The sequence below is a fragment of the Bicyclus anynana genome, chromosome 6 (assembly GCF_947172395.1).
Source record: "Bicyclus anynana chromosome 6, ilBicAnyn1.1, whole genome shotgun sequence".
NCBI classification, from domain to species: domain Eukaryota; kingdom Metazoa; phylum Arthropoda; class Insecta; order Lepidoptera; family Nymphalidae; genus Bicyclus; species Bicyclus anynana.
In genome coordinates this window covers 9,046,818-9,061,275 of record NC_069088.1, presented here as the reverse complement: position 1 = coordinate 9,061,275, position 14,458 = coordinate 9,046,818, and the positions used below count along the sequence as shown (strand labels likewise).

At 37.5% G+C, this 14,458-nt stretch overlaps 1 protein-coding gene across 5 annotated transcripts in view; it reads left to right on the top strand.

Annotated features, from left to right (window-relative positions):
• LOC112046487 (teneurin-a) overlaps positions 1-14,381 on the top strand; it is an 84,957-nt gene extending 70,576 nt beyond the window's left edge. For all 5 annotated transcript variants that reach the window (XM_052882008.1, XM_052882006.1, XM_052882009.1 and 2 more), the window contains 12 exons: positions 5,798-5,962; positions 6,575-6,749; positions 7,421-7,663; positions 7,838-8,065; positions 8,153-8,343; positions 8,451-8,686; positions 8,923-9,651; positions 9,744-10,147; positions 10,262-12,147; positions 12,271-12,424; positions 12,538-12,892; positions 12,998-14,381. In XM_052882008.1, the coding sequence (XP_052737968.1) occupies positions 5,798-5,962; positions 6,575-6,749; positions 7,421-7,663; positions 7,838-8,065; positions 8,153-8,343; positions 8,451-8,686; positions 8,923-9,651; positions 9,744-10,147; positions 10,262-12,147; positions 12,271-12,424; positions 12,538-12,892; positions 12,998-13,989 (5,758 nt within the window). In that variant the 3' untranslated portion in view covers positions 13,990-14,381. The remainder of the gene's footprint in view (positions 1-5,797; positions 5,963-6,574; positions 6,750-7,420; positions 7,664-7,837; positions 8,066-8,152; positions 8,344-8,450; positions 8,687-8,922; positions 9,652-9,743; positions 10,148-10,261; positions 12,148-12,270; positions 12,425-12,537; positions 12,893-12,997) is intronic.
• Positions 14,382-14,458: the final 77 nt, after the last annotated feature.

Here is a 14,458-nt window from a genome sequence, read left to right as displayed (position 1 = left end):
TTTGACTGATCAATGTAAATTTTGAAAAAAAATTGTGGACCTTAAAAATTGCGTCTATATATGCCAAACACCTAAAACTTGTTTGATTCATAGGCAGCATATAATTTTTATATAGCTTATAAAAAATTACGAATTAAAAAGAAATATTTTTCCATATGATGTAGGTATATCTGTATATAATATAATCTGTAATTTTTCTTTATAAGATATTATTGTCACTAAATTTTTATGAAGTCGAGTTGTTATTGAATCGTGAAATGATGAGTGAATGTTATTGATCCATGAGCTATTCTTATTTTATGATGGTGTGGTTTGTTAGTCTGAATGTGTGTGTGTGTGTGTAATGTACTCGTATGTATGTAATCGTCTCTGGACTGTTTAACCGATTTGAACGAAATAGGCAACATTTAATAGGACTTAACAAAAATTTAACCAAACTCAGATTTCATGGAACATTTAAACCGATTCGAAGAAGAAGATTTTAAGAAATCTCAAACAAAAGTTTTTATATTTTATTTAGTAGATAGGTATATCTTTATTATATATTGTTATTGCTCAAATTAAAACTTTTTGCCCGTAACGTTTCAGTAGGTAACTTTAATTAATTTAGTTATTTTTTGGTATCAATTATAGGAGTTAGTGGAAAATTAAATCCAAGTTCGTGGGGTTGTCCAATCCATCCACGGCCGCCATCTTGGATAAACTTAAAACTTATCAAAACTTAAATGGTTTGTTGTTTATTTAACAAACTACTTGTATAAGGATCTCAGAAAAAAATATTTAAACGTTGAAATTTTAAAAAAATATTAAATATTATTCTTTCCTATCCTTAAAAAAACCCGCTATTCCTATATATATTCGGTCAATCGATCGGTCGGTAATTTAAAACCGGCCAAGTGCGTGTATACAATGCGCATAGACAATGAAAAAATTTTTCTCACTTAGAATGTATGAAAGGAACCCCAAAACAATTAGTTTTATACAAAATTTCAGCTTTCTAGTTTTAACAGACTGAGTTATCTTACTGACAACTTTATCTTTTGAATTAACAACGGTATTAATGTGAAATTTTCGATTTCCAATTATGTTTTTTAAGTTGGTCGACTATTACTCTTTAAATACCAATTGCTACCTAGGTGTTCTAGTTCCTTGTAATTTTATGTTATATTCTACTCTCGTGATTTTTTTCACGTATCCATATATAACCGTTTAGCTGGGAGAAGGTGCTGATACTTGACTTGTTGTTGACAAAAATGTACTCTTAAAAGCTTAATATTTTACAAACGGATCACTAAATCGAGAAATATTTATATATCTTTCAAAGACTTATCCAACGACACCCAGCACCATGATATAAACGGAAAAAAGTTCATCCTCACATTTAGCGGATTTATTTACCCTATAAAAAAGTTCTAGTAGTCTCTGCGCTAAGCCGCGGAAATACGGACAGACGGACAGACAGACAGACATGGCGAAACTATAGGATTCCTTGTTATTATCAACCCATATCAGATCGGATTTGAACCCACACCCTCCGGAATCGGTGGCAGAGGTCATATCCACAAAATGAAAATCACAGAAGTATCCTCTTTACTGATATTATTAACGACCGGAAGCACTATCTCTCTCTCTCTCTTCAGTCGGTCAGTCAGTCAGTGAGGATCGTCGTGACCAGGTCACTATCCTCAGTCATGAGGGAGTCATCTTTTCATGTCGAGTCATCTTTGATGTACGGTCGTCTGATGATTTGATGTACTCCATCGTATAAGGTCGCTGGCCATTTGGGCAGCACTCTAAAAGGTACGGGCACCTGTTTGTTTGAGTAGATCCGACCATCGGGTTGGAGATCTACCCCGTGGTCGTTTGCCTAATACATTTCCCACCACAATATTATTTATTTTTTCTAAATTGTCGTTACCACGGCGTGTGATATGTCCAAAATAACTACGGATGCGCTACAGACAAATGGTTCAAAGTTCCGAAAGTACTACTCGTACAAAAATAAAAAGTAAACGCACACAGCTCTAAAGAAGCGTGGTCAAAAAATGCGGCAAGGTCCATAAAGTGCGCCAAAAGTCCATAAAGGCACTCATAGCTCAGATCTAAACTTGAACTATAAATGACGGTCAGTACAGAGGACAAGGCCTGTTTCTAAACGATACGCTGATATATTGGTCCTTAAATATTTTGAAATTGGCATTTTGTTGTCCGGCCACTTTGATCACAAATATCTCCTCTTTGGTTAGGAATACAAATTTCAAAATTTTCCAAATTGGTCCAGGCGTTGTTGAGTTATGTGCTTACCAACGCATTTTAAAAATCGGCTTTAATTTCGTCCCTTAAAAAACGCCAATTTCATGGGTAAGAATCCAAGGATAAGGAAATATCCATGGAAAACAGTGCCTAATATCTAATGGATATCACGGCTCGGGCTATAAGTCTCATTACAAAGTCCACGCAATGAATGCAAAGTATATGTGTTTCTGCTTTATTGGAATTTAATCTGAATTATTTTCAAATTACTCTCCCAGATCAAAGAAACATAGTACACTGAGAAAAAGCCACTGAAAAAATTCGCCACGAACATATAGTGAGGTAACCTATTGCGGAACCGCATATGCTGGTAGGTTGCAAACTGACCCTGGATAGTTGTCAGAACTCACGCCGTCATGATAAAGGTACTTCAAATTATACCTACATGTAACAAAAAGCCTTTCAGTAGCTAGAGCTTAAAAAGGATTGAGTGCAAATAATAAAAGACAAATTAACATATTCAGAGCAGGCTCAATATTAAATTCGGAGCTTTATTGCATTCTAGTATCTGCACCTGATTGGACTAAATTAATGGATACGTATGAAAAGCATTATAAAATCACAGAGGATGTGGCTATTTCGAGATCTAGTCGACGCAAGCTTATAGAAAAATCTTATTATTGAATTGCACTATGCGATTGTGTACTTAGTTCTAGATAAACTAAAGTGATTATAAATAAAAAACCGGATAAGGTCGAGTTGAACTCGCGTGACGAGGGTTCCAAACGATGCTAATCTATCCTGTTTTTGAAAAAACTCTTTCTTCTCTCTTAAACTCTTCTGACTTAAAATTGTACCTTATTATATAATTTTCAGGCTTAGTTGATTCGTTAAATATTTATCTAAAGCTACAATTATTATTAATACAATATATAGTATTTAACAAAACTTAGCATAAGTTTTGATGATACAATAATATGCACAAGTTTTCCTGTAATCTACTTATAAGTATATATAAAATATATTTAATTATAAAATATATTTGAGATCATCATAGCTATTTCATTTGATATGTCAGACAATGCAGTTTACATTATTTTATTTTCCACCTTGCCCCCCAAAAGTGAGTGAAAATATAAAAAAAATTAGAGTTTCTAAGTTTGCAGGATGTCTTCAAGTAGTAAGCTAACTTCTGTATTTTTTTTTAGGTTTAGTAGTTTCGTAGAAAAAGGACATGGTCAATTGTCGTCTATTTGTTTAAATTAAATAATATTTGTTTAAAAAAAATAATATTTTTATTAAGATCTTTCACTTGATGTATCACACGATGGAGTTTGTAAAAGTTTCTTTTTTTCAACTTTCCATCTTACCGCCCATATTCAAATTTTACCTATTTACGATACATCCCTGGGTCACAAGAATTGATATGAGTACCAAATTTCAACTGGATTGGTCTAGTACGTTCGAAGAAAAAAGACATTAAAATGTGCGCGAGTGATACTATAAGGGTTCTGTTTTTGTACTACGTACGTTCGGAACCCTAAAATAGCAGACCTGGCAGAGTTTGTTGTGAGGCATTCTGGGCGTGTTTGCACCCTCGAAATTTTAATTTGACGTTTTCGACAATTATTATCACCTGACGTTTCGAAAGTGCTTGTAAAGTAAGCTTAATTGAGATAAATGAAGTCTTACTTTAACTTTGAGTCCGTACATTTTATTTTTATTTTTTCAATAAAATTAAACGTAGGTACTTGTAGAGATTTTTGTGACTAGGGAGACAAGCATTCCGAAGGACCAATAAAATAAAAGTAAATAAATATTATGACTATAATGGTCTAATCTATAAGCAATAAACTTCTGAATGGGTGTGAGAGGAATACCAACAGAATCTCTGTTTATAGACCTCACTAGAACTACAGCACGTGCTAATAACAGAATATAACGACTTACTTGCAGAATAGATTTACTTACAGAATACTCGTAGAACGAGAATCCGAAGCTACTCTATCTTACCATATTTTTCTGGGCAAGGAGAGCACCACGAACAGAGAAGATGAGTGTTAACATGTTACAAAGGAATTCCTTAGCCCTACACCTGTGGGCACAAGTCCAGGGATATGTTCGGAGTATTTCTCTCTGCTAGACGATAGACCCGACAACCGCATGGTGAATCCACAGAATGCTAAACTATTTGTCTCATTTTGTAACAGAACTTATGGTTAGGCTAAATATTTTACGAGAGACATGATAGCCCGGTGGATATGACCTTTGATGCGGAGGGTGTAGTTCGAATCCGGTCCGGGGCATGCACCTCCACTTTTCAGTTATGTGCATTTTAAGTAATTAAATATCACGTGTCTCAAACGGTGAAGGAAAAACATCGTGGGGAAACCTACATACACGAGAATTTTCTGAATTCTCTAGGTGTCTGAAGTCTGTCAATCCGCATTGGGCCAGAATAGTGGACAAAGGCCTAACCCATCTAATTCTGAGAGAAGACTCGTGCTCAAAAGTGAGATTATGAGGGGTTGGGAACATTAATAGTTACAATACAATTTTATACATGAATATAGATAGAACATTTATTGTAAGTATATTTACACGTTAAATTTCTAACATCGCGTGCCTATCGTATCTATTTGAATAGATACATGTGTATACAGAAGAACCAACAACCATAAACATTTGAAATTCAACAACCGTGCAATCGTTATTAATATTTTGTTGCGGTCATTACGAATTCCTTACACTTAATCAAATTACAGCTTAGATTGAAACTACACGGATAATTACCGAATAACAACACAATTTGATATAGGTATGATACACTCGTAAGTAATTTTCAAGTGGATTTTACTGTTTGTTTTTGGTGTTTTATTACTACAAAACATAATATGGCTGACATCAAATCGGTATGTACCTATCTATAGGTACTTAAATGTAATGTAAAGATATCCCCGTATAAATAGAGGATGTTTTCGGATAGCCATGCAAATTGTAATTTTATAAGGAAATTACAAAGAATATAGACATTAGATACCTACGTATTGTGGCATTACCATGAACCTACTTGCCTACCATTACAAAACATACTATAAAGAAAACTTTGCGCCACAACATGAAAACTTTCATGAATCTACATAATGTTGCCCGACACAGAGAATGTGTAGTGCAATTTGAATGTATCACAAAGATGTTTGCGAGGGTAGTGTGATTAAGTATAACCTAAACAGAATAGTTAAGTAGGTACAGAGCAGTTAAGAATGGTTGCAGAGTTCACGACTCACCTTCATAAAGGTATTGAAGGCGCATTTTCACTAGGCGACATATCGCAGATACTTATCGCTCTTAACCCAGCAAAAATTGTGGGACAATGTCCCGCGACATATGACTCATTCGAGTATCGACTAGCGACATGTTGAACGACTCGTAAACGTCGCTTGGACCGTCAGGCGACATCGCGCGGGACATGTCGTCAAGCGACAGAGTCGCGCGATAAATGTCCCCTAGTGAAACTGCGGCTTTAATATTAAATGTTCCCCAGGTTCGACGTTCTTGTAAACGGAGGCGGTGCTGTCACCCTGCAGTTCCAGAGATCTCCCTTCAAGCCTCTGCGGAAGACGGTCTTTGTTCCTTGGAATCAAATTGTAGTTCTGCCACCCGTACAAATGGAGCTAAGCGACGACAGTATAAAAGTGCCCACGCCAAGGTTAGCTTATATCTACCAAATAATAACTCGCGTTTATCAATCAATAGATATGCTTTTTTAGATTTTTAGAGATTTATTTGCTTCTCTCTTCTTCTTATTCGAAATGACACAAACTAAACGAGCGTAGCTGTATCTACCCAACAGTATGTACCTACCAATATTCACCATGTATCATTATGGTCTAAAGAGATCTATTTTTGTAGAAAATTAAATGTGTATTAGGTACTAAATAAATGAAATTAGGTAGATTACATTAAAATAAATGAAAATTCAACACATTTAGTTTTCTTTGCATTTTATAGTTAGTTATAAGTTAAAAACGAATGCGATACTTGCAATATAGCACGGTTTACATCGTCAAAGTTATATTTACTTTTATCGTGTCGTCAGGAAACCGTAGACATACAAGCTCACAGAAGCCGCTGACATAGTGGTAAATCGTTTAATGTCCACTAAGAGTACAAAAGTACCCAGAACGAACCCTGTGGGACGCCCTATGCTATTATGCTCGAAAAATGTCATGTGTATGTAAAGGCAAAAACTAACTGTATTATCAAGAAACTTATCCGTAATAAGCTTCCAAATTAAACATGGCATATTTACCCATTTCAGGTCACCACCCCGTCTTGATTGGTCGCCGATGCCGCAATGGTGGGAGGCTGAAACGCCACCTTGCAGCGCACACGACCATGAACGCCTCAGGCCTGAAGTTGTTGCTATGCCTGCGTTGGCTGCACCGGCGGTTTCGTCTCCTACCACAACCACCGTGATATATCCGGAGGCTCAGGTAAATTTTGGTGAATAATAACATAGAAGACTTGAGTATTAGTTACTACTGCAGAAACTTACCTACTGATAATCATTAAATTCTCAGTATGTAATACAGGTTCAAGAACTCAGACGGCTAGCTTACCAATGGTAAATAATATTCAAGTAAAACGAGACTTAATCATAGATTTAAGTTTTAAGTAGTCAGTGTCGAATCAACTTGGAATCGAGAAACGCCGACTTAATAATATCGGTATCGGAAGCTCTCCCGAATCCAATAGAAAACGAGTTTAAAGAGGTTGTTCTACATTAGGTAGGTACGAAGTAACACACCTAATTTAAAACAAAGTCCTCCGCTGCGTCTATCTTTCTGTTCGGGAGTAACGTAAAAACTTTATGATTATTTATAAAAACTGAATGATCTAGTCTGGTAGTAGGTATCAGTCATGTTTAATAACCACCCCACTGGCGAAGATAAGCTGCCTAGCGATTTAGTGTTCCGGTATGATGCAACGTAGAAACTGTCAGGGATATGAATTGAATTGAACTTGTACTCTACCTAGTAAGTCCACTTCTATCTTAGACTGCACCGTCACTTAACAATCTGAAGATCGCAGTCAAGGGCTAACTTGTCATTAAACAAAGAAAAGTAAAACATAGATATAACATTAATAGTTAATATATTTTTAGATCGTCAGCGAATCTATCGGGATACCGGGTTCTTCGGTCAAGCTCACCTATCGCTCGTCACAAGCAGCTGGCTACCTGTCATGTGTCCACATCCAGCTTACAAGACGAATAGTTCCGGCTTCTCTAAGTCGAGTTCACGTACGCGTAGAAATCGAAGGCTCTCTTCATACGCAGACCTACGAAGCCGACCCAGATTTGACCCATGTTTTCGCTTGGAATAAAAGAAATGTTTACAAACAAAAGGTACCTTATGAGTTGTTTTTACTGCGAAACTACTAAAGTCAAGAAATTTTGGTTGGGTTTCTATTACCATGTTATGAGTAAACTAACTTTCCCAAGCATTTTACAACTATATTGCCGTATTTACATAAAGTATATTACCGTACTAAAAATAACTAACTGTAACATTTCTTTCAGGTTTACGGTCAAGCACAAGCTAAAATATCTATTGGTTACGAATACACTGCATGTTCGGCAATTGTATGGGAAACACAAACGGCAACTCTCGCTGGGTTCGATGTTGATATTTCTGACATTGGCGGGTGGGGCTTGGACATACATCACCATTACAATTTCCATGAAGGCATATTGCAAAAAGGAGACGGTGCTTTGTTACACCTAAAACAATATCCAAGAACAGTACAGGTATATTATAAATTAATTTCTTAATTTCTAAGGATTATTATATTTTACAAAATATGAACATTTTCTCATCTCTCTACTATATTTCAGGTGGTATTAGGTACAGGACTTCAGAGATCCCTAAACTGTCCCGACCACTGCAATGGCAAGGCAGCGGATTCAAGGCTTTTGACACCCACTGCACTTACTTCTGGGCCTGATGGATCTCTCTATGTTGGGGACTTTAATTTCGTTCGTCGTATAACTCCTGAAGGCGTGGTGACTACTGTACTGCAATTAGAGTAAGTGTCGACGAATCATATTTTGACGGTTCTTATGATGGTATATACCATAATATACGCATTGGACTGTAGGAAGTGTGTATCTTACGACCTTATTTATGTTTTAGAACAACACAAGTCGCATATCAATACTACATCTGTATATCACCGGCTGATGGATATTTATACATATCAGATTCAGAAAGACATCAAGTTAGACGAGTGGTAGTATTAGACAAGGTTCGTGATCCAGCAGTCAATTCAGAACCAGTAGTGGGTAATGGTGATCGTTGTGTACCTGGAGATGATTCCAACTGCGGAGATGAAGGACCTGCCATTAAAGCAAAGCTGGCCCACCCGAAAGGTAAACTAATTTCTTAAACTCTATAGTAAACTTTTTTATGAAAAATAGGCTCGCGCTTCACTACAATTTTACTATGCCTGATGAAAAGCAATGATGCGGTCTTAGTTGACTTGCTTATCTAGATTATGCTTATTAACACTTTTGAAGTTCTTTAAATTATAAGTGACAGGTAAAACTATATTATTTTTGAAATCAGTTAATGACGTTACATCACTTAACCAATTCGTTATTTCCAGGTCTTGCCATAGCTGCAGACAGAACGATGTACATCGCAGATGGAACTAATATCCGTGCTGTTGATCCCAGTGGCATTATCCATACACTTGTAGGTCATCACGGACATCATAATCATTGGTCTCCGGTCCCTTGCCGAGGCGCCATTGCTCCATACGAAGCACAACTACAATGGCCTACTGGAGTTGCCTTATCTCCACTAGATGGATCATTATATTTCATAGATGACAGGATCATACTTAAATTAACAGTTGATATGAAAATTAAAGTTGTTGCTGGTCAACCATCTCATTGTCGACTTGGAAATGATGGTAAACCAATCACTAAAGCCACAAATAGAACTAATGCCGATTTCCGGGAAGACTCTAGTTTAGGCACCATTTTGGCGATAGCATTCGCACCCAGTGGAATACTATACGTAGCTGAATCTGATTCAAAGAAGACAAATACAATAAAAACAATTGATCCCTCTGGAAAAATTATGCATTTTGCCGGGAAATTGCAAGAAAACTTAAAGGAACTCAGTTGTGAATGCAATTCATCAATTTCGGCAACGGTAGCGCCCATTAATCCTCGTGATGAAGGAGCCGGATGTCCTTGCAGACTGAGCGTTGCGGCTGGAGATGAACCGCCGACTAATACTGAAACTTTGCTGTCATCTAATGCGAAATTCCAAACAATTTCAGCATTAGCCGTGACTCCTGATGGTGTACTCAATGTTGTTGATCAAGGTATTTGTGATATAAAGATAACATAACATAATACGAGTATTTTTAATAGCGTATTAGATGATAAAATTCATTTATATATTTTTCTATTTCAGGCTCCCTTCATATTTTGGCTTTAAAACACTACTTGCCCTCTCACGATGAAAATGGGGAATTTAGAATACCGTATCCCCCGACGTCAGAGATTTACGTCTTTAATCGATACGGCCAACATATAACAACAAAAGATTTAACATCTGGCAAAACTAGATATTCATTTTTGTATTCCAAAAATACCAGCTTTGGAAAATTATCCACAGTAACCGATGCGTCTGGAAACAAAATTCAACTTTTACGAGACTATAGTAATATAGTTAGTTCTATTGAAAATACTCAAGATCATAAACTGGAGTTAAAAATATCCGGAATTGGTTATTTAACTAAATTAACCGAAAAGGGATCTGTAGGAATTGATCTAGATTATGACGCAAATACAGGATTACTCAATAGTCGATCAGGAGTGAGTATTTACCAAGTCATTATTTGAATTCAAAAATTATCTAATTTTGACTAAGTATTTAACAACAATAATAATTGTTGAGCAAATATGCTAATAACAGTTTCTTTTTTTCAGGCGGGTGACACTGTGATTTACAATTACGATGAACTTGGACGTGTGACAAAAATAATAATGCCGTCAGGAGAACAGGTGCACATTACATCTGGCTTGGCTAAAAATTATGGACTTGCTGTAACAGTTTCAAACCCAACCAGTACTATTCCGGTTGGTGTTTCGAAGAAATGTGAATATGTGCTGCATGGACAGTCGTTTAAGCAGATTACTATTAACAATGGGAAACAAATAACAGAAGGTCGAATGTTCACTAATAACACTTTAGTTATTGATACACCCTGGTCAGGAAAGTTTGAAAGTATTGCAGCTGCAAAACATCCATTGCTAGAAGCTGCTTTACCAATCGAAGCTGAAATGCTACATATGTGGTCACATCAGACAACAACATTTGGAGACGGTTTAATAAACAACATGTATTCATTATATACCCTTGTTGGCGATGTAAGAAATCCTCAACAAACACTAAATAGAGAGATATGGGTGAACGATTCGAGAGTATTAATTATTGAATTTGACCAGTTTAAGAGCAGGGAAACATTCTTTAATGCCGATCGAATACCTCTTTTTACTACTGCTTATGATGTTGCTGGATTGCCGTTGTCGTTTACACCTCACGGGGCTGGAGTGCCGCTTAATATATCATACGACAGATTTTATAGAGTAAATGGATGGAAATGGGGTGTAACCGAAGAAACTTATAATTATGATCCACATGGTATGCTTTCAGAGATTACTAGTCCGCAAGACGGTACGAAATTTATTTACTATAATGAGGGCAACCTCGTCTCGAAAATTACATTGGCAAGTCAAAGGAATTTCAAATATTTATATGACGCTGATGGTGGTTTAACTCATGTCATACTGCCATCAGGAACAAACCACTCGTTTAGTGTGCAACCATCTATTGGATTTTTGCGGGTCACTTATACCCCTCCAGGTTCAACAAAGAAATATTTGCAACACTATTCACATACTGGTGAACTATTACAAACAGTATTCCCAGGTGATGGAGCTAGAATTATTTACAGATATTTTACAACTAATAAAATATCAGAAGTAGTTCACGGAGATGGTCAAACTCAAATTCACTATTCTGAAAATACTGGCTTGCCATCCGAAATATTACATGTAGACCGTGAAGTTGATTATAGATGGGAATCTACTTACGCTGATGGTTTACTTGTAGAAGAAAGACTTGACTATGGCGCCAAGACCGGATTGAGCAATGCAAAAATAATATACGAGTATGATAACAATTACAGAACAACTGCTGTTCAAGGTCGCATTGGTGGTCAAACGCTTATTCCACATCACATAATATATAATAGCAAAACAGGAGCACCTGAAGTGTTAGGACAATTTACTGTATCCAAACAAAAATGGAACGAAACATCTGTATACGACGGTATCGCTATGTTCTCTAGAGTTGTTAATGACCAGTTCCTTGAAAAAGAAATTACAGTTAATATTCACAGAATGGAAGTTTTTAGAATGGAATTTTCTTATGACCGCCATGGAAGAATTTCTCAAACACGAACACACACCAGAAATGTGGGAGTAAACACTTACACAAACGTGAAGAATTACACTTGGGACTGTGACGGCCAACTAACAGGCGTAGAAGCACAAGAGCCGTGGGGCTTCAGATATGACGATAACGGAAATATGCTCTCACTAACATACAGAGGCAATACAATTCCTATGGAATACAATGATATGGATCGTATTATTAAGTTCGGGGAAGGTCAATATCGTTACGACAGCCGAGGATATGTTTTCCAGAATGCTAGAGAAGAAAGATTCCAATACAACGCTAAAGGGCTACTAATTAGAGCAACTAAACGAGGAAGATTTGATGTTCGATACTACTACGATCACCTAGATAGGTAAATATTTCTCTAAAATAATGTTATTATATACCTACTCGTACTACAAGTTTCTATAAAAAAATCTAGGAAAGTTAAATTTTCCACACTCAAAATATTAAACATTTATGTATTTTATTCCAGGTTATCTACAAGAAAGGATAACTTCGGTAATGTCACCCAATTCTTTTACACCAACAAGGATAAATCTCACGAAGTCAGTCATATTTATTCACCTCGCGAGAACAGATTTATGACTCTCGTTTATGATGATAGGGGTCATCTTATCTATACTCAGGTGGGTTAATTTAGCAATTTACACAGTGCATGTAAATAATTATATAATCATTAAGCAACAATGATAATACGAATAAGTTACCTATTTATAGTATCTAATACATTTTGTTTTAGGTTGCCCGCCATAAATATTACATTGCTACTGATCAATGTGGAACACCAGTCATGGTCTTCAATCAATACGGAGAAGGCATTCGAGAAATTATGAGATCACCTTACGGCCACATAGTATACGATTCAAATCCGTATTTGTACCTACCAGTAGATTTCTGTGGTGGACTATTAGATCAAGTGACGTCACTGTTACATATGGAGCATGGGAAAGTCTATGATCCCCTAATAGGACAGTGGATGTCTCCTCTTTGGGAAAATTTAATCGAAAGAATCCATAACCCTACACAACTTCATTTATACAGATTTAATGGAAACGATCCCATCAATGTACGCCCACAAAATAAAAAACCAGCAGGTAACCGACTTCTTATATTAATTTGAATCATAAAACATGAATTTTATCAAGTATTACAAATTGAAACGAATCTTGTAAAACAACTAAGTTTTTATCTCTTTACAGATCATTTATCTTGGCTGAAACTGCTAGGATATGATACAAAGAGTTTAGCGCCACAACTTTACCCTGACGAACTCCCTGGTGGATCAATATTGCCCAGCATTCCTCGCGGACGCCCAGTGTGGGGCACTGCGCCTCTCGACAGCGGTCCAGTTCTACCTTATGCTATGTCACTACTGCCAAGCGTTATGATCGAATCTGGATTCTTATCACATATGTCAAACAAAAGAATTGCCGATTTCCGAAGCCTCGCTATACCAGCCATGTCTGCACTAAAGACTGATGGCCTTAATCTTTCACCAAAACGAATCGGCTCTGATTCAGAGCCACCTTTTGGACGAGGCATTCTAATTTCCCGAAATTCAAGGGGACGAGCGGTAGTGAGCACTGTTCCGTCAGCCAATGCCATTTACCGAGACGTATACACATCTGTCTTCAATAGATCCCATTTGCTGCCATTCTCATTTGTCGTACACGGGGACCAACAAGATGTATTTTACTTCGTGAAAGAAGACAGTTGGCGTGCAGCCGACGACAAACAACAACTGAAACGTATGCAAGGAAAACTAAACGTCACCTTCCACGAAGTAGCAGAAGGCGGTCGCTCTTACGCCGACGTAAAGATCCACGGACAAACGAGCATAATTAACTTGAGATACGGCACCAGCGCCGAACGGGAGAGGCAGCGCCTGCTGCACCACGCGCGCGCGTCCGCCGTGCGCAAGGCGTGGCACCGCGAGCGCGAGGCGCTGCGCGTGGGGCTGGGCGGCGCGCTGGACTGGTCGGCGGCGGAGCTGGACGAGATCCAGAAGGCGGGCTCGGCGGCGGGCTACGACAGCGAGTACGTGCACGACGTGGCGCGCTACCCCGAGCTGGCCGAGGACCCGTACAACGTGCGCTTCGTCAAGAAACGCTCGGACCGCGCCGAGCGGCGGCGGCGGAAGCGCGAGAGCTGCCGCGCGCCCTGGTGGCTCGCCTGGGACGACCTCTGCTAGTGACGTGTCGCCATCCATATGCCAAATCGTGTGAATGTTAATTCGATGTGTGTGAACGGTGACGGACGAACGTATATATGTGCGTGTGTGAAAATATATTTTGTAAATAGTCTCTATTAATTGTTAATTGTTGATGTATGTATGTACGTAGATGCGAATCCCTATCGCTGTGTAAATATTAAATTTTAATTTGCAGGGAGAGAATGGACCTTTTGAGAGGACTGATATAAAATAAATGTATTGTATGTATAAATAAGACGATCTATGTGAATATGAAATTATTTATACTTATTTATCGGTAAAAAGCTTCAATTGTGTCCAATGTTCTTATAAAATTAGATGAAGACTATTTGAAAGAATAATAAAAAAGCATACTTTTTTAACCAAATCAATGTGTTGTTTGATATTTTCCCCTCACTAGCCACAAGTCACAACATTCGAAACTAGGATGTTCTACAATGTATCATAT